Raw genomic sequence first — 27,541 nt, forward strand, 5'->3', positions numbered from 1 at the left:
ATGTCGGAACAACAACAACAGCACCCATCTTCTCTTCAGTGTTGGCGTGGAGCTACGACCGAAGACAAACCAAAAGATGGCGGATGTATTGGTTGGGTTGTTGTCCTTGGCGCCTTTGTGTGTGCTATGTTCGTGTTCGGTGTCTTTCAAGCAATCGGACCTATATTCGTTGTATTACAGAAATATTACAACCAAACATCAGCCGGTGTATCATGGATTATGTCTCTCATGGTATTCTTACAGTTTGGGCTAGGTATGTATGTCCTGTGAATCTGGTTAGATTGGTATAAAACCCTTGAGACACGTGTGTGTCTATGTTTATGTTCAGGTACATGTGTGTGCATGTGTATGTGTATGTGCATGTGTATGTGTATGTTTGTGTTTATATGTATGTGTATGTGTGTCAGGGATATCGATAACCACAATAGCAAATTGTGACAAAAAGTCCTACATAACTATAAGAAATTCAGAATGTTATGGCCGGTGACGAATTGATAATTTCCTTCATTCCATAGACGGGGGAGGGGGCGTTCTATGCTCATGTATACTAACAAACTCGTCAAAAGCAAACTCGTCTATCTTTCCTTTGGATTGTAGTTGGTGCTAGAACCTCGTAAATCATAGAATGTCGCAGGTCCTAATAGCCTAGCTGCTAGACCTTCGGGCTTCCTTCTGCTAGGACAACGAAACAAAAGGTCGCTTGACCTAAAAGGTCGACGGTGTTTGGCCTAAACTCCACAGCAGCTAGACTATAAATCCTAATTGCTGTCGCTTTTACTCATTGGACTGCAGACGATCACTTGTGACCCGCTAGTAGTAAGCTATAGTAATGACCAAATGTTGATCGTTGAACTTCTTAATATTCGTGAATATGGCTGACAAATCACAGCCACCGAAGGATTGGAAAGTAACCAATTATAGGACACAACATATCGCACTATCAATGGGACAATTATTTTCAGCATGCTTTATTTTTCAAGTTATGTTTTTAGTTCTGCAGTCTAGATTACACGTTCTCGCCACGCAGAATTAATACGTTTGAGAATTTAAGCATTGATTGAAGGGTTACTCCTAAAACATCAGCTTATCACTTCTTTAGACACTATTCTTACATTCCGCCCTGCGACATGAGTGATTGATCATGCTTAAAGGTGATTCAAAATGCTCACATTCACTATTGCTATTTTGCTAGACGACATGTTTGTGAAATGTATACTGGTTTTAAAACTTTAAAAAAGTCTCTGCAAACACCTTAAAATGACCCTTTTTCAGTCAGTTCCCTTCGGATTTACTTCGAGAGTTTTCGGGTATTTCCGGTCACACCTAGACCACGGGATTTTATGACGTCATAAGGAGACATGGTTAGCACGTAGCCTATGACGAGCGTAGTCAACAGGTGAATAAAACTCAACAGCATTGTGAAAAAATACATTGCTGGTGGTTGTAATAGACATCAGTAAACAAAAACTACAGTCTACATATCTTATTAACCAACATTTACCGATATTTACTCACACTTTCTGACTAATTGTCAGTGTCTGTGGGTATAAATGCTAAAATATTATGTCCCCATATTATAGCAAAATAAATCAAAACGGCTAGACTAGATATACATAAACACTTGTAATGTCGATATTTCATCATTTGTGACTATTTGGCTTTCACTCCATACAGAGTTGGACTAATTCTAGTTGAAACAGAATTGGGCTATTTCTAGTTGAAAAGTAATATTTTCGATATAGTTTAGGAATTTTAGAACTGATTTCAAAGGTAATGTAGAGGTAATACTTTCAATTTTAACTAGCTACGTCCAAACGTCCAGGCGACGAATACTAGTAGCCAGACAGCTGATAGCGAACCCCAAGTGGGAGAGTGAGCACTTGATAGACACACATGCAATGGCAACAGTTATATGACATTGGGATCTTTACATTCATGCATTTATTTGGCAAATATACTTTTATACTCATAAGAAAAATACTGATTTCCCTGGTAAGCAATATGACATCTTATTGACTGTACAATCTAAATTTTATCTACATGTCATTTTAATAAGACAACTGGTGTCACTTATTTTCGACGTATCGCAAGTCAAGCAACAACGAAACAGTCACTTGGAGCAAAAGCGTTTCCTGTCCGAGATCATGTTACTATTTTAAATATACAGCTAAGAATATACTGCAAGAATAGTCAGTTATGAAAACACGTTTTTATTGCATAAGAGTAGTTGTTTATGTAAAAGAATTGAATGTTGTGATTGAAACATGAGATTTGATTTCCGAGATTTTTACTTTCCTGTAAATTTAATAAGCAACGTTTTATACTTGTAGAGATTTTACATTGAAAGACAATCTTTAACAATTACAACGAAAATCGTCGTAAACCCTGAAACAAAACGTCGCCTGGCTCCACAAAAATCTCACTAACATTGCAGTTTTCTGTCTGGCTAGACAAAATATCTCTTTGATGTTGTAAATGTTATCGTCTGACTCGACAAAAAATCTAATTATATTAATTATAATAATTATTTTTTGTCGAGTCAGATATCAATATTAATATTGATAGTATTATTATTAATATTAATTATTTCCACATATTGTCACTTTGCATGACAAGAAGTGACTTACAATTGTTACTTTTTAGTCAATTGACTGTCTCAAAAATATCAAAGAACGCGCCAACCTTAGGTTTACCAGACAGGGAAGTATAAATTTGGCGATGATCTCCTAAGATAATGGTAATTCACACAAAGAAAGTGTAACAATATTGGTAAAGATGTTTATCACGCCAGACGATTGACATAACGCTGTTGGTCTAGGATTTTTGTCTAGCCAGGCGACGTTTTGTTTCAGGGTTTATTTATGATTTTCGTTGTATGATGTATTTACTCTTTAACATGATATTTTTTGATAATTACTTGTACAGGACTTTGGGAGAGGACTGCATAGAGAGCAAAAAAAGTTGCTAAAATTTATGCGAATTTGATGGGTTTTATTCCAATCTGATTAAAATCTGATGTTAGATAGGCTGGTTTTGCTGTATTTACCTTTATTCCATCGTTATTGCGTCTTTTACGTGAGTTTTTTTCCCCGGGCGAATGCCTTTCTAGTTAGAAAGGCATTCGCCCGGGGGAAAAAAACTCACGTAAAAGACGCAATAACGATGGAATAAAGGTAAATACAGGAAAACCAGCCTATCTAACATCAGATTTTAATCAGATTGGGTTTAATTCCAACATTTCGCTTAGAAGACTTGATACAACACCATGAAATGTATTCGTGAAAATGTAGTACCACCTTTTACCCTAAAGTGCCTACAAGAACATTTTCCAGTGCAGAAATATTGGAACTAGGCTTTCAGAGTAAGAATACAATGGAATGGACACACTGCCAATGAAGAAAAGACCAAACAAGCCCTACTCAAAGTCAGAAATGGAACAAATTTTATGCATAAGGATTGCCAAAGACGGATAATAAAGACATCTGTACAGACCCCCAGTGAAAATAAGCCTGTCTTCACTTAAATGTTTTTGTTTTACAGGTCCAATAGCCCCTATTTTTGTCAAGAAATTTGGATATCGAATGACGGTGATGATTGGAAGTATAGTGTCGACTCTTGGTTTCTTCTTGAGTGCTTTCACGTCGAATGTTGAGTTCCTCTATTTCAGTATTGGAATTCTTGTTGGTAAGATAATTCAATGATTAGGTCAACGTTTTGGGGTTGGGACGGTACATGTGGGGTTATGGACTTATGGTCGGGGGGGGGGGAGTGACTCAATTCGTTTAAGTTCCATAGATGTGAAGTCAGTGTACTCAATATATTGAAAATATTATTCATTAGCTGCATTTCGTGGTTTCTTTGGGAACCAAGAAAAGTTATTATTTTCATCAGATTTACCATTTTTTATAACTTGATTTATCTAGAGGTAGGTCGATTCTAGAATTGTTAAAACTGATGGTGTTTTTTTTAAATATTGAGATTAGAGAAATTCAGCTAAGGCCTAAAAAAAAATGTGTGGTTCGATAGGTAGGTTAGTTGCTTTCTTTTTTCTTGTTTTCTTGTTTTTCTTTTCTTTTTTATTCATATGTGAGTGTCTAGTTCAGGTAGTTATGTTTTCCGTTGATTTCCATATGGTCTCTGTGTTATATTAAATTTTCCGCGTTTCGCTAGTATAGAGGAAAATTATTGTCTGGACGTTGTGAGAACAGCCAATGGGAGACGTGGAAAAAGTCACGTGGGTGACAGTATTTAAGTGAGGGAAGCGGGGATTTTGAACCATTCTAGGCCAGCACCCGTCACAGTGCAGCCAGTTTGTTTGAGTTTACAGGTCGTTTTGCCAAACATGGCTTCCTCGGATAAAACAGAACTCCAGGAACTTATCCAAACACAAGTTACCGAAGCAGTTTCACATACAAGCAAGCTACTCCTAACAGATTTGGAAAAATTAATGTCAGCCCGGCTTGACTCGTTAAAGAACGACCTCACCATTAGTCAGAAACGACTGTCCGATAATCAACTTGCAGCGGTGAAAGAACTCAAATCGAAGGACATGCCAGTTTTTCGAAAGAAGTACTGCGAGGAGCAATACAAATATAACGAAAAAGTTACGGAGAAGTTGATAGAGGCCACGCGACAATTGGATGAAATCCAAGGGAACCACCCCAACATTAGCTCAGCCAAATCAAACATAGTTGAAGGTATGCAACTAATTTGTCATCGCCAAAAGATGATACGCTTAGCCGACAACGAGGACTTAGGTTGGCGAGTCGTTCAAGAATACGAAACGCATGAACTTGCGTCAGACTCCGACGACGAAAAAAGAATCTACAAGGCAGTTTCCAGAGCCAAGGCAAAGCAAAGAGAAGATTCGAAGAAACGCAGAAACAAGAGAGGCTATCAAAATAGTAACAGATGGACCCCATACCAAGAGAATTCACCACAGAGAGGGGCAGGGTCTAGAAGCACGTCTTCAAAACCCGACTATCTAGGGAGAAGACCTGGTTCATGTTTTGCCTGTGGAAAAACAGGTCATTGGCGGGCGGAATGCCCAGAGACACGGGCAGCAAATAAGATAAGTACATACTATAATCTAGGTACGGGTAATTTGGGCGTGGCCACCAATAACTGTGTCACTCGTGAAAATGTCAGCAGTAATGGGCATGTATTTGGGCAAAAATCCCTGGGCCATGCAAGTACTCATACTTCTGTAAATTTAGGCTCAGAGTTCGTCCACTTTTGCTCTGAATCCACAGGTGTCTTTAAAAAGTCACATGCTAACGTGGGTGCTAAAGTTCAGGGCGGTCCCGTTGGGGGAGGGGGCACCAACTCGGGCCACCAAACTAAGTATGTAGACTGTGGCAGTCACCACACTTTGAGAGATGCCGGCAATGCGAGCATTTCTAAACCGGGTGTTTTTCAAGAAAGTTCAGGGCTTGCAGCCGTTCCTTCTATGTTACCGGTCAACGTGAACACAATGGTCTTTAAAAGGCCGGTTGGCAGGCTTCGCGGAGCAATTGAATTTTGGAAAACTGCAGGGGCAAATGCGTACGTTTTAGACATTGTTCAGAACGGGTATAAACTGCCATTCAAGGAAATTCCAAGCAAGGTAATTCTTGAGAATAATAAGTCGGCGAAAGTACATGCTGACTTTGTCCAGGAAGAATTAGGTCGGTTACTTTTAAAAGGTTGTATAGCCGAAGTGGCGGAACCACCTCATGTTGTAAATCCATTGACTGTAGCAGTGAACAAGGTAGGCAAGGAGAGGCTTGTTCTCGATTGTAGACATATTAACTTGTCCTTGTACAAGTTTAAATTTCGTTTAGAAGGAGTGGAAACTGCAAGGCAAATGTTTGTGCCAGGTACATTTATGTTTACCTTCGATATTAAATCAGCCTATCACCATATCGAAATTTTTGGAGAGCATCAGGGATATCTAGGTTTTTCGTGGAAATTTGGTGAAATTCAAAAATATTTTGTATTCAAAGTACTGCCCTTCGGTGTGTCAACGGCACCTTACATTTTCACGAAGGTTACACGTACAATGGTAAACTGGTGGAGGGGTCAAGGTAAAGACGTACTCATGTATATAGACGACGGTATTGGCGGCACAGAGGGAGAAAAAAGGGCCGCGGAATTAAGCACACAGGTTAGAGCCGATATCGAAAGTTTTGGTTTTTTGTTAGCGGGGGAAAAGTGTCATTGGTTTCCTCAACTTAAAGTAGATTGGCTAGGCCACCAGCTTGACATGGAACAAGGTTTAGTGTTTGTGTCGGAAGAGAGAATCGTCAATCTCGAGGAAAGCTTAACTTTCACGATAAAACAAATTGCGTCAGGTCAGACACTGTTGGAAGCAAGAAAACTTGCAGCTCTTATTGGTCAGATTATATCGATGCAAGGTGGCATCGGACCTCTCGTTCGCCTCCGTACGAGGTCAATGTATTCTTGTCTTGAGAAAAGGGCAAGTTGGAATTCTATTGTAGAAATTGACAGTCTTGCATTAAGTGAAATGGTGTTTTGGGCCAAAAATGTCAGGGCTAACAACGGGTCAAAACTGTTATGTAACAGAGTGTGTGAAACCTATGCATACAGCGATGCATCAACAGGTGGTTACGGTGGGTACATTGTAAGTCAGGAAGACGGTGACACTATTGGTAGATGGTCACAGTTAGAAAGCCAGAAAAGCTCGACATGGAGAGAGCTTGAGGCTGTGCATCGGGTAATACAGAACAATGTAAAGTGCCTGGCTGGGCAAAACGTGCAATGGTGCACAGACAACCAGAACGTGGTTAGAATACTGCAGGCAGGCAGTAGAGTACCAGAATTACAGTCAACAGTTTTGAATATATCGGCTGTATGTGAAACAATAGAAACGGCAATAGTCCCAAAATGGGTGCCACGAAAAGAAAATTCGCAAGCTGATTGGCTCAGCAGGTGCACAGACAGTGATGACTGGAGTATCAACACGTCAGTGTTTAACATGCTTAATGGGATGTGGGGTACTTATACAATAGACAGGTTTGCAGCCAACTACAATACTAAGTGTACCAGATTTAATTCTCGGTGGTGGTGCCCAGGCACTGAAGCAGTAGACACCTTCTCCCAAGACTGGGGTCACATGGGAGACAATAATTGGCTAGTCCCGCCACCCAGGTTAATCCTAAGGGCACTGAAAAAACTAGAATGCGATCGGGCCAAGGGGACGTTAATTTTTCCCTGCTGGAAATCTGCTCCGTTTTGGCCTTTCCTGTGTCCGCAAGGAAACAGTTTTGCAGGCTTTGTTAAAGCCATTTTGGTACTTCCAACCATAGGTGTTATAAGCCCGGGCAATGGTAATAACGGCATCTTTAATGGGCAAAAACTGAACTTCGTTTTGTATGCCGCCCATGTTAGTTTTTGCTAGGCCTCTGGCTAGTAAGGGAGAATGTAATTACGTTCATTTTCTGTCTCCCCTTTTCCAATTGCAGGTCTAAAGTTAGCAGACAGAGTGGAGAGCGCAGCATGTGGGAGCAAGGTCACCAGGGAAGTAAATCCCGAACTGCATCGTTTAGCCGGACAATTACCATACTACCTCTTAGATTCTCGTAGTGACAACACCGTTAAGAAGTATTTTTCTTATTTCAAGAAATGGGAAACTTTAATTTCACCGAAAGGGCAAAGTGCACTTCCAGCCAATCCAATTCACGTTGCCTTGTTTATTACACACTTATTAGAATGTAATGTATCGGCTTCAGTTATTTCTAGTCATGTCTACGGAATTAAATGGGCACACACCGTCTCAGGACTTGAGGATCCTACAACACATCCTTTCATTATAAGCCTTGTAGAAACTTCCAAACGGACACATCAGGCTCCAAAGTCAAGGAAAGACCCAGTTTCAGTAGAAGAAGTTCGTGCACTCTGTGAAAAATACAAAGACTCCACAGACTTGCTTATTATTCGGGATTTATGTATGATTTTGCTGTGTTTTACAGGTTTACTCAGATTTAATGAAGTCAGCAATTTAAGGTGTTGTGACGTTACACTGTATGAAAATTATTTTCGCCTAAATATTACCCATAGTAAAACTGACCAGTATCGTCAAGGAAACAGCGTTGTAATTGCCAAAGTAGGATCTTTTGCATGTCCATTTGCTTTGTTACAGCGGTATTCAACCGCAGCTTCAATTAATTTTTGTATTTCCGATTTTCTCTTTAAACCAGTGGTTCGTTCAAAATCTGTCTGCAAGTTAGTGGGAAAAAACAAGAAGTTGAGTTATACTCGGGCACGGGAGACCATCGTTAGTCGCTTAAGGGAAGTGTGTGGCGCTAGCAGGGTGCTGGGGTTGCACTCACTGAGGGCAGGGGGTGCCACTGCCGCAGCAAATGCTGCCGTCGGGGATAGGTGTTGGAAACGCCACGGTAGGTGGAAGTCTGATACGGCTAAGGATGGGTACATTGAGGATTCCTTAGAACATAGATTAGAAGTCACTCAGAAGTTAGGTCTTTAAAAAAAAAAAAAAAAAAAAAAAAAAAAAACGAACGACTTCCCGTTCTTTAGATTCTATGTGACCGCTTGGCGACCTACCAATAAATGGTGTGTTTTTTTGGGCTGTGAAGCATTGGAGAGACATTAAATTTTCCGCGTTTCGCTAGTATAGAGGAAAATTATTGTCTGGACGTTGTGAGAACAGCCAATGGGAGACGTGGAAAAAGTCACGTGGGTGACAGTATTTAAGTGAGGGAAGCGGGGATTTTGAACCATTCTAGGCCAGCACCCGTCACAGTGCAGCCAGTTTGTTTGAGTTTTGAACTAATGTCAACTTAGTTAGTATTGCTCCTTTAGCAAAGGAGTTCAGTCTAGGAACCAGAGCCAGTAAGGAAGACACCCGAAACCTCCCCAGATGTGCATTAGACAGTGTGTCGGGTATAGGTTTCCAGACTTTTTCCCAATGGGTTTTAGTCTGGTTTTTCCTGGGCGGTCTTTTGTACGGTAGAAGGGGCGATAAGGCTCAATCTGTTTGTTTGTTGAAATGTTTCCTTTTCGTTTTAATTTTTTGAAAGTGTTTTGCAATTGTATCTTGCACTTTGTTACATCTGTTAATAAATTACACGGCCGGCATGCACTCATGTGACCGCTTGGCGACCTACCAATAAATGGTGTGTTTTTTTTGGGCTGTGAAGCATTGGAGAGACACCAATAACACAGAGACCATATGGAAATCAACGGAAAACATAACTACCTGAACTAGACACTCACATATGAATAAAAAAGAAAAGAAAAAAAAGAAAACAAGAAAAAAGAAAGCAACTAACCTACCTATCGAACCACACATTTTTTTTAGGCCTTAGCTGAATTTCTCTAATCTCAATATTTAAAAAAAACACCATCAGTTTTAACAATTCTAGAATCGACCTACCTCTAGATAAATCAAGTTATAAAAAATGGTAAATCTGATGAAAATAATAACTTTTCTTGGTTCCCAAAGAAACCACGAAATGCAGCTAATGAATAATATTTTCAATATATTGAGTACACTGACTTCACATCTATGGAACTTAAACGAATTGAGTCACTCCCCCCCCCCCCGACCATAAGTCCATAACCCCACATGTACCGTCCCAACCCCAAAACGTTGACCTAATCATTGAATTATCTTACCAACAAGAATTCCAATACTGAAATAGAGGAACTCAACATTCGACGTGAAAGCACTCAAGAAGAAACCAAGAGTCGACACTATACTTCCAATCATCACCGTCATTCGATATCCAAATTTCTTGACAAAAATAGGGGCTATTGGACCTGTAAAACAAAAACATTTAAGTGAAGACAGGCTTATTTTCACTGGGGGTCTGTACAGATGTCTTTATTATCCGTCTTTGGCAATCCTTATGCATAAAATTTGTTCCATTTCTGACTTTGAGTAGGGCTTGTTTGGTCTTTTCTTCATTGGCAGTGTGTCCATTCCATTGTATTCTTACTCTGAAAGCCTAGTTCCAATATTTCTGCACTGGAAAATGTTCTTGTAGGCACTTTAGGGTAAAAGGTGGTACTACATTTTCACGAATACATTTCATGGTGTTGTATCAAGTCTTCTAAGCGAAATGTTGGAATTAAACCCAATCTGATTAAAATCTGATGTTAGATAGGCTGGTTTTCCTGTATTTACCTTTATTCCATCGTTATTGCGTCTTTTACGTGAGTTTTTTTCCCCCGGGCGAATGCCTTTCTAACTAGAAAGGCATTCGCCCGGGGAAAAAAACTCACGTAAAAGACGCAATAACGATGGAATAAAGGTAAATACAGCAAAACCAGCCTATCTAACATCAGATTTTAATCAGATTGGAATAAAACCCATCAAATTCGCATAAATTTTAGCAACTTTTTTTGCTCTCTATGCAGTCCTCTCCCAAAGTCCTGTACAAGTAATTATCAAAAAATATCATGTTAAAGAGTAAATACATCATACAACGAAAATCATGATGTATTTACTCTAGTTAGAAAGGCATTCGCCCGGGGGAAAAAACTCACGTAAAAGACGCAATAACGATGGAATAAAGGTAAATACAGGAAAACCAGCCTATCTAACATCAGATTTTAATCAGATTGGGTTTAATTCCAACATTTCGCTTAGAAGACTTGATACAACACCATGAAATGTATTCGTGAAAATGTAGTACCACCTTTTACCCTAAAGTGCCTACAAGAACATTTTCCAGTGCAGAAATATTGGAACTAGGCTTTCAGAGTAAGAATACAATGGAATGGACACACTGCCAATGAAGAAAAGACCAAACAAGCCCTACTCAAAGTCAGAAATGGAACAAATTTTATGCATAAGGATTGCCAAAGACGGATAATAAAGACATCTGTACAGACCCCCAGTGAAAATAAGCCTGTCTTCACTTAAATGTTTTTGTTTTACAGGTCCAATAGCCCCTATTTTTGTCAAGAAATTTGGATATCGAATGACGGTGATGATTGGAAGTATAGTGTCGACTCTTGGTTTCTTCTTGAGTGCTTTCACGTCGAATGTTGAGTTCCTCTATTTCAGTATTGGAATTCTTGTTGGTAAGATAATTCAATGATTAGGTCAACGTTTTGGGGTTGGGACGGTACATGTGGGGTTATGGACTTATGGTCGGGGGGGGGGGGAGTGACTCAATTCGTTTAAGTTCCATAGATGTGAAGTCAGTGTACTCAATATATTGAAAATATTATTCATTAGCTGCATTTCGTGGTTTCTTTGGGAACCAAGAAAAGTTATTATTTTCATCAGATTTACCATTTTTTATAACTTGATTTATCTAGAGGTAGGTCGATTCTAGAATTGTTAAAACTGATGGTGTTTTTTTTAAATATTGAGATTAGAGAAATTCAGCTAAGGCCTAAAAAAAAATGTGTGGTTCGATAGGTAGGTTAGTTGCTTTCTTTTTTCTTGTTTTCTTTTTTTTCTTTTCTTTTTTATTCATATGTGAGTGTCTAGTTCAGGTAGTTATGTTTTCCGTTGATTTCCATATGGTCTCTGTGTTATTGGTTTCTTCCCATCGGTAAAGCCATTACAGATTGGAAGAATATTTTATATTGTCTTTTTAAAGTTGATGTCAGTTTCCACATCCACTATTTCTTGCTAGACTTCAAAATGTTTGCGATTTCATTTCATTTTTTTGACTCGAATACGTTATAAAAAGCTTAGGGTTGGCAGTGAAAAATTAGGTGGGGTCGGGTAACCCGAAAGCACACAATTTTGTTTAGGCCTAAGATAAAAATAATTCTTAACTTTGTTCCCAATCTCTTTTTTTAATTGAAATTAGGAACTGGTTATTCGCTAGTTGTGCCTCCTACCCTTGGTATTCCAGCTTTATTCATCAGAAAGAGATACACCCTGGCAAATGCTTTGGTAGTGACTGGAGGAGGGATCGGGACAATTATATTTCCACCTGTTATTCAGTTGATGATTGACAACTACGGCTGGAGAGGTGCTTTTATCATGTTTTCAGCACTGAATGCTCACATGTGTGTCTCTGCCTCCTTGTTTAGACGCCAAGTGTATCGACAATCATCAGGAGATACCGCAAATCAGTCAGACGGGACTAGTAATGGACCACAGAATGAACTAAGTGACACAACACTTGACAACAAGGAAGTTTCGAATGGATGTACTCGCATATTTGACTGCTCCCTCTTCGTCAGGCATCCCTCTTTCCTCGTTTTCACTGTGGCAGGTTTCTTTGCCATTGGAATTGGCACCTATGGTTCGCCAGCCCACTTTGTGGCCCGAGCAGATTCCAAAAGACTAGGCAACGTACAAGAAATTGCTTTTATGACTTCACTTTTTGGAATAGGTAGCACATTTGGGAGGCTTGTACCACCCCCATTGATGCTTCACTTCAAATGTAAAAGTGTCACGAGTTCAATGTTGTACGGTATTACTTTTGTCCTGGCTGGTTTTACCAATATACTAAGTGCTTTGGCAAATACACATGTTTCTTACTCTGTCTTTGCTGTTTTCTTTGGACTGTTTAATGGGATATATTTAACTCTATATTCTCAAGTATTGAAAGATATATTGAGTCCCGAGAAGTTAACAACAGGTGTGGGACTTGCCGTTGGAGTCGGTGGAGTTGGAGGACTGATTGGTCCAATCTGTGCAGGTGAGTGGTACAGTGTGTGTGTGTGTTGTGTGTGTGTGTTTGCGTGTGCGTGTATGTATGTATGTATGTATGTATGTATGTATGTATGTATGTATGTGTGTGTGTGTGTGTGTGTGTGTGTGTGTGTGTGTGTGTGAAGGTGGTATTGCAATCAAAACCTTTATTCCAATACTGCACTCATTTCTATTTGTGTAGGTAAAATATATGATGTCAGTGGAAGTTATGACACCTCGTTCCATTTCTACGGAGTTTCCTTGATTCTAGGGGGTCTTATAATGCTGATGGATAAACCATGTACCAGAAGGCAGCCATCAAAGGATAAAGCCGACAGATCAAAGTTAGAGGATCATAGTGAAATGACTCAAACCTACGGAGTTGATAACTTCGCACAGACTGGAATTTAACTATTTTGTTTTATAAGTTATAGATACGAATCATATGATCAGATGATTTAGATATAACTTTGAAATGTTGCGCCATTGAATTGAAGTTCTTCGTTTATAAAATAACCAATGATGATTATCTATGCATTGTACAAGTACCTTGTAGTCTTCACTTCCAAAATCAGTCTACTAGGGAATATAACTTGACTATAACACAAAAGTGACAATGGGCCTTTAGAAAGTACTATATCGTACAAGACACTACACTGCCCTGCACTTCACTTCACTACACTACACTACACTTCACTTCACTACACTACACTGCCCTGCACTGAACTGAACTGCAGAACTGCACTATACTATACTACACTGCCCTGCACTGCACTGCACTACACTGCAATGCACTACATTGCACTGCACTGCACTGCACAGCACTATACTACACTACACTGCACTGCACTGAACTGAACTTCACTACACTACACTACACTACACTACACTACACTATATTATAATACCTCAGACCAGTATAGAAAATGATCTGAGATAATACATATTTGGGACGTATGTACATGAATGTCTAATATCTAACATTTGCGTCAATCAATTGTAAGCTACTCAGTATTGGAAGCAAATATGCACAGAGAGTATAACCATGCTGTTTCTATATAAAAGAAATAAATCAATAACGACGTACAAATTATACAGCTTCGGTCACCGTTGGGGGCGTATATCCTGTTAAGGAATAAGATGTTCATGTAAATAACAAGCAAGACTACATGTAACAGAGGAGATATAAAAATCTCTGATTTTAGAGTACATGTAGACTGGTAAAGTCGTGATGATTTTGATTAATTTATTTTAAAAGATATTGATTTGCGAATAAAACGACTAAAATCTCGTGTGACTGCGAAATCTCGCATGATTGTGTAACAATATTTGAATCAGCATCACGACTGGGTTTATCCATATTGAAAAGTTATGATATAAATTACTCATGAGATGTGATTAAAATATACTTGTTAACATAAAACGGTTTGTCTTCTTATTAACTGTCACCTGACTCAAAAGGTCGCCTGACTCATGCCAATGTCGTCTACAAGTTGCTATATGATGATAACTCATAACATGAACTGTGTCGGTCCTCCCAATCTCAACCAGAGCAGTGTAGTAGTCTTGGATAATTCTCTTCTGGATCGGCCGAATACGACTAAAATTAAACCAGTCTCATCTAGTGTCGTAATCGTTATGCATATGCCAGACGTAAATTACCCACCCTCTAATTCACAGTTAACCTGTCTTTAGTCTAGTACACATACGACGCCTTACTACAATCATCTCCACTCACGTATAGGGAAAGTCCTTATTCTAACACAGAAATATGTGATACCCCCGCTGGGTGAAGGGTAAACAGTGCATGTCAGTAGTTATCCCGTCACAAAATGACAAGGCAGTTGCAATTGGTTAGTTCCTTTAGACAATTGCTCATTAACCGAACTCCACCTCTCCTGTCTCAAACTAAAATCAAATGGCAGCGAAGGGCCGCGAATCTGCAACCTGCAGATACACAGTCGGCCACTCTAACCATTCGCCATCATGACTCCACTGACGAAGCTCTTACATAATTATTTGGCTATTTTGCATAATTTAAACTACATTTCTTATTTTGTATTGAAATAAAAAAGAGAATTGTTTTTGTATGAAAGAATACTAGACATGTAGAATGCACGAATGAAGCACCCACGTTTAACACATTTTTCTTACTTTCTTTTTCTAACAATCGCAAAGATATACAATAGGAACAATAAGTTAATTGAAATAGAAAAATCAATTGTAATTGATATATGTCTTTACAAAGTTTATTTGATTTTTTTTATTTTTTTATTTTTTTTTTATTTTTTTTTTTGCTTTAAGAATAGTAAATCGAGAGTGTCAATAATCTTTTAACGTCAGCAATAAGAGCATTTTTCTCAACAAGATAGACTGACCATTTCCGCGAACTCTATCAGTTTACAGGTATTAGGCAGCAGTTGATTTGAACTCCTATTAGCCATTAGATCAAAGTCGTACAATTGTTTGGTTAGGTAACCCGATCGACCTAGTTTTCAACTGCCGACCGTAAACTTCTTTTAGGTAATTCGATATTATTATTTTTTTTAAATCGAAGTTTCTTGCAAAGTCATGAGAAAAATAAATGATATTTGATGCCATCAACAACATCTTGTGATCAAAACAACATGGCTGAGTACACAGTGTATCACAAAATGTCGTCTGCATATCATGCAGAAAGTGCGAACACAACCTGATCAGCCATAATATAAATAACAAACAACAAATAACAAATAGTAATTCCCTACCAACCTATCATGTTCTGAAATTGTCTAACGAGTTGACTTCGAAAATCTTTAATTCCATGTGTTCAAAACAATAAATTTCATACACACCTGATGTCCCAAAATGCATATTATAGATGAACGTGTGGTGATGTATCAATTGGAAACGAGTCATTACACTCTTTGCCATCGAAGGTGAAATACCAAAGGGTACAACTAGCTCCCCGATTACCTGGAACGGATGTTACCATTCCATACAATGCGAACGGCTGTAGCTTCCAATATTTTATTGAACACACAGTCCTGAATGTTGAGAAAACTTCAATAATCATCTCTCAATTTCATGTTGAATGTTATCCAAACCATGCAAACATCCAAGGTTATTAGAAAGGCAGAAAAGGTAAACCGTTGTCGTACGCATATGTTTCCTATACTAGATTGTCATTTTAAAAAAGTAATTTCTATTCAATGAGTAGGAATGTCATTTTATCAGGGTGCAAAGAAGAAAAACTGATGAGAAAGCTTACAGGGTGAACAAAAGAATCGGTTTCATATACCTTGATAATTCCATATTCACGTGCGTCAGTTTTGAACCAGGCACACAGTTTGATACAAATGGTAAGCCATTCATCCCTGGGTTTCCTTTGCTACCGGGAGAACCGATATCCCCCTTCTCGCCTTTGGCCCCGTCTTAGCCATCTCGTCCAGGTCGACCAGCTGCACCTGGAATCCCAGCACTTCCAGCAGGACCAGGTATTCCAGGACTCCCAGTTGGACCAGGGATTCCTGGAATACCGGGAGATGCAGAACAACGCTGGGTAATTGTAAAATCAGAATACAAACGGTGAAGTGTATATTTGGCTATGACTTCTATCAACGTTTATCTATATATGTTATAGAGCCGGCGAGTTCGAGCTGTAAAACTGTGTAGGTTAGATTCCCCCACCCCTCATTTATGAAACCCTGGTGTGTGTGCATTAAGGCTTCACGACATCTAAGTTTCTTGATACACGTTAAATTGTGTCATGGAATTTGTTACACTAGAGATAGCAATTTGCGGTCATGGAGTTATTTAGCACAGAAAGACAAGAATCGATCAAAGCGGGGTAAAACAACACATGAAGTGGTTAAACAAAGATGGACTGACCATTACGTGATCAGATGTTTCTACGGATAAAGAATTTTCTGTCTTCACCGTAAGGTTGAGTTGTTAGTTCGTTGAATTAGTAGTGATATTTCAGGTGTCTTTGGTTATGTCGTGGTTTATTGATGGTAGCATTGGTAAACGTGCATGTACCCGGTTTTACTGTGTACGCGAAATTTATTTTCTTTGCCATGAAAATACGTAAACAGCTTTTTGAAGAAAATCTCTCTACATAAGTTACAACAGTTATCCTATCTTATAGCCCAGAAAAGGGGCGTCTCTCGATATGGAAAGCGTATTAAAATCACAACACAATTATTATTCTAAATCTGCCTCCGGCGTCATGAGACGTTTCAAACATTCGATGTCTCTAGAGTTGAAAGCTTTATTCAATGGTTCCCTATGTTTCAAGCCCAGCACTCTAACTTGAACTTGACACAATCACTAACAAAAGCTATACAAACATTACCGGAGATTAGGTTTTAGGCACTTATTGTTCTCGCTACTAATAGCTTTATCCATTGTTTCGTTCAATTGTATTCTTTTGTTATTCACGCGTCTTTGTATTTGATTTAAATGTTCTCTTTTGTAGTTATAATTGTGTGTTGGTTTTGCTAAAGTGCTTGGCTAAAAGACAATAGGAGCCATTGTATCGACATGTTTGGCCATAGCTTGGATTTCTTTTCCTCGTTTCAAAACTGTAAATATACTTTCATTTCAAAATCGTTACATTCTAGTTTTAAAACTGTAAATATATCTTCATATCAAAATTGTATGTAACACTCCTTTCATTTCGAGCAAAACGTCCCGGTTTGCAGTGACAGTAATAACATAATATATGTAACACTATGTTTATAAGGATATGTATTATAAGGCTTATGTTAGTGGAAATTAGGACGATTATTTTGAAAATGGTTTGTTGGGTACAATCACTTACTCGTAATATATGTACACCATCAACAATATCGCATCACCTGTGGATAAATGTACATTTGTAGCTGTATACACGATACATAAAATCAAACTGATTGTTAGTCATGCAGCCTTTAAAAAAGCGCCCTTGATTGCGATCACGATTATTTCAACCTGTCCCTGCACTGCGCAATGAATAATATCGACCACTGGTTAACATGTACAATGTCTAATTATTGGCATATTAACAATATTCAGTGAATTATTGTAGTTGCCTGGTCGAAATATCAGATTCAAAACCGAGCTTTCGCTCAGGATTTCAACATAGCTACTGTAACACTGCCTGCAGATAATATTGACAACTAATTATAGCAAAAATGATGTAGGCTTGGTGTTTCACTCATAGGACATTACGTTTTGGACACAAAGATAAACATATTTTAACTCTATACTAACAATAACAGACACACAACAAACACAACAGGATCCTTTGCCCAATCACATTGCATAAATATAAACATTGCTATTCTTGTACAGTGTTGTAAAACAGGCTTCTAATGAAAACACTACACATGGACTTGATGATTTTAATGGCTGCAATTTTTTATTTTTCTAACTGATAATCAACAATTAACTTCTACAACCCCACTGTGCACGGCACTTATGTAATTGATTCTTTTGCATGCATTAGAAGTTGCCTGTGGGTGTGTATTACATCTCAGACCACTAATAAGATGTTGCATGAGTGAAATAATAAGCCAACATCATTTTAGCTGTAATGGATGCAATGTCTCGTTATTAGAGCAGCTAGTGCAGCTTTAAAACTCTATATTTGATTTACTTTGAATTTTAGGACCATGGGTAACTACTATATGTCACGATTGTCAATGGTACCGAAGAGACGTGGTCGTACTTGTGTTTATATAATGCTGACAGTACACTAGCAGGCGACCATCCGATGGTTGTACTGTTACCAGGAGAATTCATCATGAACAGACAACAAGGATTGCCATCAAATCTGTACTTGCGTGTGGGTGAACACTCCAAAACTGATGATATCAAGTCTCGTAATGTATTGATGAGATACTATAATGGCTATCACAACACTACATTGACTATCAAATCAGGATACTACGTCGCTGACTGCTATGAAACCGTTTAAGACCTAACGACCTAATGGACACTGACATGTTATTACTTTCTAAGACAATGTTAATTTTTACATACAATCATAAAATAACTGTCAGTTAATTTGATTGCTTTTTCATAGCAACTACGGGTCGGTCGGTCGGTCGATTTTCAAAAAGTACAAAAAGAGCAACCTGTTTTATGTTTCTCTACCTCTCCTTTTCATCCTCTCTGTCTTCTTTGAATTGGGTTCCTCGTAACAAACCCCTTCGTAGATTCTCTAACCAATTGGTATGTTCTCATCAAAAGTTTTAAGATCATCTTCTTGGTTATATCAACCTACAGTAATAAAGAACAATGCCCCCCCCCCCCCGTAAGGGCAAAACCGTAGGGTTTTGTTCCTATACATTGCAATGTTGGAATACAAAATTCTGAGATATAGCTATCATACGTGATATACCTTTAATATGAATCTTTTTGAAATATGATCTTGCGTACGTACATAAGATATTACCTAGTTATCGAAAAATCGATGTGTACGAAAATCTATTGAGTTCTTGTGATTAGCATTTTGTCTCAGTTAGTCGCGGTCGTGCAGACATCCAATTCACTTCAACTGCACCGTTGCAGAGCAGCTGTTTCGGCATCAATTTGCTCAGGAGATGAGTCTCCCGAGGGCCAGAGGTCAACTGGACGGGTTACTAGACTACCTGCTGTTGTTTCGGCTCTGAACATCGAGGTGACACGTCAGACTGGGGAAAGGCCTTCTGATTCCATCAAAGCCAGGATGGTGACACAAAAAACATCTGTGACTGTAGGCCACTCTGTTGGTGGGTGTTGCTTTTCATAGGGCCAAATGCAGGCCCGGCAATCTTCGTCATGAGTGCCTCAAAGTCAGCATATATTATAAATAATGTCCATTTCTCTAGGGTCTCGTGAATATGTGGAAAGACCCCATCAATCTCGAAGTACTGGGTCGGTGAAATCTTCAGTGTCATTAGGATTGTCTTTCCAAAGCTGTAACTTGAGAACTAGCTGGAACTTTATCCCTCTGAGGTTTTGGATCTCTTCTAAGAGTTTCTGGTAAATTAGGGAGTGTACACCTCCTAGGAAGGCTCAAGGGTCCACACTGAGTTTGTGCAAATTTGTTTTACAATACTTTCCAAGACAGCTCTTTACGCAGAATCGTGTAGACCAAAGTTGAAGCCAATCAGATTTATTTGTAACTTTCATTCTATCTCAGATATATCCCCAGTCAAAGTGTTTCTAATTGAGGCACTGTGCATCTGAATATTCATTTAATTGTACTTGTTAAGAAACACTTGCAAAGGAGGAAACATAATTATCATTTTTCTGAAACTGCAATGATTTATTGAATTGAATTGAATTGAATTGAATTGAATTGAATTGAATTGAATTGAATTGAATTGAATTGAATAGAATTTATTTCACCAGAAACATAAGATAATAACAATGCAACGAGGAAAATACAAATACAATAAAAGAAAATGCTCTGGTGAAGACCATGGAAATAGTTTACTAGAAACTAATTTAGTCCATGGTTCTTATCCTGACAAAATATAGAAAGTAAAGATACAAGGCGTACTTATGATAAATAAATAATAATAAAAAAAATATTATAATAATAATCAACACACACATACATATTCACATTTGTTTGCAATATAGTACAAATGAAACAAAGAAAAAGATGACTGCACAAAGAGCAGCAAAGAGTCACAACGGTGGATCAAAACGAACAACTCTATTATAGCACATGTACAGAAAAAGATATTTACATATTTACAGTACAAATTAGAATCAAGAAAAACGGTGTGTTTTTATACATTTTTTAAAATTCATGTCGCTTGTGTGTATTCTTAAGTTTGTTTGGTAGGGAGTTCCATTGTTTGGGTAATGCATATATGAAATTCTTTTGACAAATTGTAAGATTAACTTTTGGAATGGGAATGTTACAACTGAGGGCTGATCTGGTAGGGTAGCTATGGGATAGACGATTAGTAATGTAGTGGTTAATATTATGAGCATAGCGGTTATTTTGTAAGTCATAGACAAACATGCATGTTTGGAATTTACACAGTTTATGGATCTAATATTCGGAGTTGATTGGAAAGGGACACAGAATGTGTTTGATAATCTGAGAGAGTGATAAGTCGAGCAAGTTTCTTTTGTAAGATTAGAAGTGGTTCGAGTAATGTACCCCAAATTTCAAGACAGGAACTAAGATGGGGGAGGATTAAAGTGTTGTAAAGTAAATCAAGGGTGGACCTTGGGACATAATGGCGAATTCGAGAGATGATTCAGATTTTTGGACTTATAGTTCGGGTTACTTTTTCGATGTGAGATTTCCAAGTGAGAGCTGGGATATACCTAAGATAAGTAGCCGATGATACACACTCAATTGATGTGTCGCTAATACTTGGGGTTCCCTCGATGTGAGATATCCTCTGGGGAGTTTTGATAATCATACAGTTAGTTTTGTCAACGTTAATTGTTAGTTTATTAGCATTGCACCAATCGTTAACTTCCTTAAAATGATCATTTATAACATTAAGATTGATATTATTAGTTTTCATGAATTTGAAGAGGTTAGTGTCATCTGCAAATAAACGAAAATTGAAGGCGTCAGCAGATTTGTTAATGTCGTTAATATATATGAGGAAGAGGATTGGTCCAAGTATTGATCCTTGGGGTACCCCACACTTAATTTGTTTTGGATTGGAGTTGATACCATTATGCTAACGACCTGTTGTCTTTTTTAAGGTGATTTTGAAACCAAAGGAGCGGAACACCTCTAATGCCGTAATAATATAACTTTTGGACAAGAATATGATGGTCGATTGTATCGAATGCTTTTTTGAGGTCGATAAAAATGCCAAAGGTGACGAAACCCTTGTCCTTTTTGTCAGTAATATCAGATATGAGGTCAGCAAGGGCAATTTTCGTATTAAACCTTTTGCGGAAACCGTATTGAGTACTAAGAAGAATGTCAAATTTATCTAGAAATGATACTAATGATACATCTGATTCAAATAGTTTGCTAAGGACTGGTAAAATTGAGATGGGTCTGTAGTTGCTAACATCAAGGGTCGATCCTTTTTTATAAATTAGGGTGATTTTGGCAAATTTGAGGGCGTCAGGGAATATACCTTGGGAAAGTGAGCAGTTAATTATGTATGTTAATGGATGGGAAATGATATGGGCTGCATGAATTATTAGTTTAGGATGAATGTTGTCATATCCCATAGCTTTTCTGGGATCCATATGATTTATTATCTCCACAATATCACTGTACACAACTGGGTGAAAGAAGAGCGAGTCATAATAATTATCATTTAGATATTGATTAAAATTTGTCGTTGGGGTGATTTTTGAGGCGAGTTCTGGGCCAATATCGCTGAAAAAGTCGTTGAATGTTTCTGCGATATCTAGTTTCTCTGAAAATATCTTGAGATCCACACTAATTTGTTTTGGTGAAGTCATGTTGTTGCTGTTTTTATTTAAGATCTCATTTATTACTTTCCAAGTGTGATTAGTGTTTCCATTGGCAGCCCGTATTTTTTATTGTTGTTCGTTTAAGGGGGAGGGCATGTTTTGTAATAATACCATGGAACAATTGATAAAAAGCATTGTATGCGTGGTTTGGTTCGTCACAATCATATACAGGCTGCCAGGAGAAATAGTCTAACTCAGAAAGGAAGGTCTCACGGTTATATTTGGAAAAGTCGACATTTTGAAAAGCAGTATTATGATTGAAAATGTGATTAATGTTTTTTAAATATAGTAAAGATTGGATAATGATCACTAATGTCGGTAGCTATAGTTCCAGTTTCAACGAAATGGTCTGTAATGTTTGTGATAATGTGGTCTATTGTTGTGTCCGTGAAAGTGGTGATTGTGGCCGAAGTGTCAATGGTTTGAATAAAGTTATAACTATTCAGGAGAGTCATATACATGTAATTAGTACTGGTGTGTGTGTTTTCATTAACATCAATGTTTAAGTCTCCCAAAATTATACACTTCTTGTCTCTAACAGACCATAGACCCTCCACGTAGGGTCTATGAACAGATATAACTTAGGCACTTCTCCAGTTTATCTAAAAATTCATGAATTGGTGTATTCGGTTTACGGTATATTACACCGACAACTATCTTCGTCTTTTCAATAAGTGTTTCAATGAAAACAGACTCACAGTGACAAATATCAAAGGTGTTGTTGGTGTATAAAAGACAATGAGTTATACATGGCTGTTCCACCACCTTGTGAATGTGGACGGTGGCAGGTGATAAGTTGGTATGAGGGAAGATTGTATAGAGAACATTCAGAGTCATTACGTAACCAAGTTTCAGATAATGCTATAATGGAGAAATTCTGAGTATGTGTCGAAAATGCTACCATGTCATCAAAATGTTTTCCTATGGATCTAATGTTAAAATGGATTGTGGAAAAAACATTTGTAGTAGCAGGGGGTGACATATACCTGTTATTGTGTTGAATTGGGCCAATGAATAATTGTGGCAGTTGTATGTTGCACTTGTAGAAGCAGATTGTTGTGTTTCTACTGGGATCATATTTACAGTTATTTACAAGTATATAGTTAGCTGTACCATAGATGTACTGAGTAATCCTTAGTTTAGGCATGGAAGTATGTTCCATGGTTTAGGCGATCAATAGCTTTCATAGATGGTATCACAACAACTTCAGAATGTTCATCTTTCCTTGAGTAAATCTTGCCATTGTTCGTCCAAATAAACTTCCATTGCAGTCGTTTGCGTCTTTCATTCACCTGGTAAAATAGACGCTTCATGACTGGACTTAGACTTTCATTGATGTAGATACTATTCGTAGTATTTTCACCGATTTTGAGGTTTTACCTCGGATATTCTTTCTAGCGTAGTATATCTCATTTCGTTGTTCTAACGAACTTCACAATAATGGCAGGTGGGACATCACGATTACGACTTGGTAAACGGTGACTGATGTCAATATGTTACTTGTGTTGACCGCCACACCAGTCACAGAAGCTACTTTAATTACAGTCATCATCGGTGTCTTCACCATCACATTGGGGGAGTCTGTGTAATTCTATAGTTACGACGTGTATATTGTTGAAGTTCATGTAGATCATCGAGTGTGGTTCAGCTCTCTCTGGGTGGTGCATAAATATGAGTTGCCCAAAAGTTCTAATAGCAACAGCAACACCCAAAGTGTAAAAAGAAATTAAAAAAATTTAACGATTACGCGCTAAAACAAAACTGGCCATGCTATCGTTAGCGAAAGCTTTCGAACTAGTTTAGTAGGGACGTTGAAGGAAGCGCGAAACGAAGTACATGTACGTATGGGGTCAATGTGACGTCTCATGATGCATGATGCAACAACACCACGTTTACGTAGGGAAGAACTAAATGTTTTCTAAACTTCAGTGAAAAGAAATTTTGTCGATCAGACACTGACTATTTTCAAATTCTTAAAACATTTGAGAAAACTGAAGAGAGGAAGCAAAATGCGACACCGACAGACAAGCTAGACGTACGGTACATGTACAGGAGGCGAGGCACACACCATGTGGTGCAAACTGGACAATGATCGTGCGTGTCACGTATAATACATCAGATGTAATACATGTAGTTAACCAAATGTTCTTGGACTGCAGTCTTTCTTATAACAAGTATTGGAAATTGTCAGAAACCTGAGGATTTTATGACTGAATATGTTTCGATCAAGAATTCCCATACTTTCAGTTAAATTTTCCGATGGCCGGGAAGCAAGACATTTTTGAAACATTTAGTGCGACATTTGATACTGATAAGCGACGTTAATAATTGTAAAAAGCTAAACATTTAATTAAATAAATTGGTAGTCGGCTCGTTCATTACCGTCAAAGACCTCCTTACATAAAATGATATGGTCAGACGAAAAGTTTTAGCACCCATTTCGGTGATGAACAATTCTCCTATTTAGGCTGTTAGTCCTGCTTGCATACGGAGTAAGTCGGTCCTTCTTTCTCCATCACGGTGTTGAGTGAAACACGTGCACCTGCAAGCATGACTAGTATCCTGTCAGAACCAACAGTCGACAGACGACGCGTACGGTTGCCTTTCTATTACAGTGGCATTGATCCGGTTCTTCTGAAATACTAGTACTCACATGACTTGCTAAAATACAAACTCCGCGATCACATCTGTTGTAAGTATTCACTGTAGACTTGAATGCCATGTATGTGTATATGTATTGTTGTATTGTCATGTGTGTTGGCGATTTTTCGCCCAAAACTCAACATATAATCTATATACTGAAAGTTTATTTGTAGGACCAGACAGACTATTACGTTGCATTATAATACAAGCTTAAACTCGAATGTTCTGTTACAACATGACAAACTTTCACAGACACTGACAAACTGATTAAAGAGTCGCGTGAACCACAGACAAGTACATGTATGTGCATGAACCTACATCAGAGGGGCCGGTGTTGTTTGTGTATCAATGTTTGTCAGTTTGATAGTGAAGTAGACTTTTTTTCATTCTGATCACAGGCGTTTCTATATAACTCCTGCAATGGTAGTATGTACAAATATTGCTTTAATACAGAGTCAAAATCATTTAATGTGTATGTATACACATAATGGGAATATTGATTAACGTTCAGTATATGCAAATGTCATGGGGTTGTCGGTGGCTGAATGGTTAAACCACTTGCCTCTTACACTGCGGTCTGGGTTCGAACCCCATTCAATTAAATTTACCACGCTGTAAGTAAGAAGATTGTCGTTCAGTTTGACTCTACCGAACAACGCAGGTTTTCCCAGGTACTCCGGTTTCAGGCTCCTACATTAACACTGAACCCATTACCCTCACTGGACTTCTTGGGGGACAAGTGTTTATATGCTTAAAGAACTATCCAGTATAAATAAAGATTATTATAGTTATTATTATTATTATTATTATTATTATTATGGGGAGGGCCATATTTTACAAATAAAGACAAAGGGGAGGGTCACTTTTTACGAATGGAGAATGGGGGGGAGGGTCATGTTTTTCTTAACACTAATAACAGACCATGTGTGATTTCCTCCGGCCCTTCCCCCTGTAAATACTGAATATTATTTTTAAAACATCGCATAGAAATTATAACTCCTAGCTGATCAATGATGACTAAAACTGAATTATCGAAAATAATAATTTCCTTGAAATTTTGACTGTCATTTTACTTTATCGGTAAAATTAAAGACTGTGGTCAAATTTCGTGAAATTTCATACAGTTATTAATTGTGCGGTGATTTTTAGCATGATGCATTTTGATCACATTTTACTTGCATACGGACGGAAAACGAGCCAGTAAAACCTACAGTAGTCGAGAGTATGTTGCACTAAATTTCTAAAACAAACAAGGTTTACATGTTCAGAGATATAGTTGACTATCAGTGCATGGACAGATTTTACGTTGAAGGGTCCATCGTTGTGGAATTTAATAACAAATCGAATGATGTATATGTGACATGCTTAGCCCGTACGTCTTTCTCTTAGGGACCGGACAGAATTTACGGCAGAGGGGGGGCCTGGGGAGAAATTGGGGGGGCCATGAAAAAAACGGGAGGCTTGAAGGGGGGGCCATGAAAATTCTCATGGTTTGAAAGGGGGGGCCGCGAAATATTTTGTCATTGAAAAAAATTAATATGTTAGAAAATTTAGCATTGCATGAGATAGCACTTGATATATATATATATATATATATATATATATATATATATATATATATATATATATATATATATATATATATATATATACACTCTGATGATGATGAGTGTCTGATGATCGCAATATGCGTGAAACTCCGAGTTACACCCAAGAAAGAGTTCCAGTACTACCAAAACTATTACGCTCTGCCACTGCGGTATAGAGCATTGTCTTAGCAGATTGATACTCACCGAGTTATATATATATATATATATATATATATATATATATATATATATATATATATATATATATATATACAGGTTTTGAAAATTTGAACCAAATTATATGCTATAGACCCTACAGAACTGTTTCGTGAGGTGCGTAGTCCTCACTCATCAGGGGTAGAATGGAATAACATACAATTATTCCATTCTACCCCAATCTGATTAAAATCCGATGTAGATGTCGGCTAATCGTGCATTGCTATCTTACCATCGTTATTTAGCTTGAATTGACCTTCGTAGTAGATGTTTACGTTTTTAGCCTGATCGCCTCCTCTATTTAGAGGAGGCGATCAGGCTAAAAACGTAAACATCTACTACGAAGGTCAATTCAAGCTAAATAACGATGGTAAGATAGCAATGCACGATTAGCCGACATCTACATCGGATTTTAATCAGATTGATTCTACCCCTGATGAGTGAGGACTACGCACCTCACGAAACAGTTCTGTAGGGTCTATAGCATATAATTTGGTTCAAATTTTCAAAACCTGTATATAATTCGCTCTACTACCCGTATTGAGCACTTTTATGTGGTTTTATCTACATCCAGTCAATTATATATATATATATATATATATATATATATATATATAGGAAGTCAGTGGTAAGATTTGTCCGTAGTACAGTGCTCGATACGTCTGCACGCAGAGCGGATATATATATATATATATATATATATATATATATATATATATATATATATATATATATATATATATATATATATATATATATACTAGCATAGGACCTGATTTAGATAGGTGTTTTATTTCTTTCCTTGACACTATTCTTGAGTTTCACTCTCAGACTCACTAGAGTCTGAAGATGTGAGGCAAGACTTGTCTTTCTTTCTATCTAAAACCAGTGAAATTAAACTATTTCCCTCCTCAGAATCATCAAATGCATCTATCTGTACTAAATATTGTAAAGCATTTAGATGTCTGCATGGTGTTAAGTGTTTTTTCATCAGTGACTTTGCACTAACTTTGGTAGTTGCCTTCTGGCCGTATATACTCATCTG

The 27,541-nt window shown here is 37.8% G+C and overlaps 1 protein-coding gene across 1 annotated transcript; it reads left to right on the top strand.

The window, feature by feature from the left end:
* LOC144435178 (monocarboxylate transporter 13-like) lies at window positions 1-13,036 on the top strand. Its single transcript, XM_078123753.1, has 4 exons — window positions 1-253; window positions 3,541-3,684; window positions 11,793-12,632; window positions 12,828-13,036. Exons 1-4 carry the CDS (start codon window positions 1-3, stop codon window positions 13,034-13,036), a joined length of 1,446 nt encoding a protein of 481 aa, XP_077979879.1.
* Window positions 13,037-27,541: the final 14,505 nt, after the last annotated feature.

Source organism: Glandiceps talaboti, chromosome 1 (genome assembly GCF_964340395.1).
Source record: "Glandiceps talaboti chromosome 1, keGlaTala1.1, whole genome shotgun sequence".
NCBI classification, from domain to species: domain Eukaryota; kingdom Metazoa; phylum Hemichordata; class Enteropneusta; family Spengelidae; genus Glandiceps; species Glandiceps talaboti.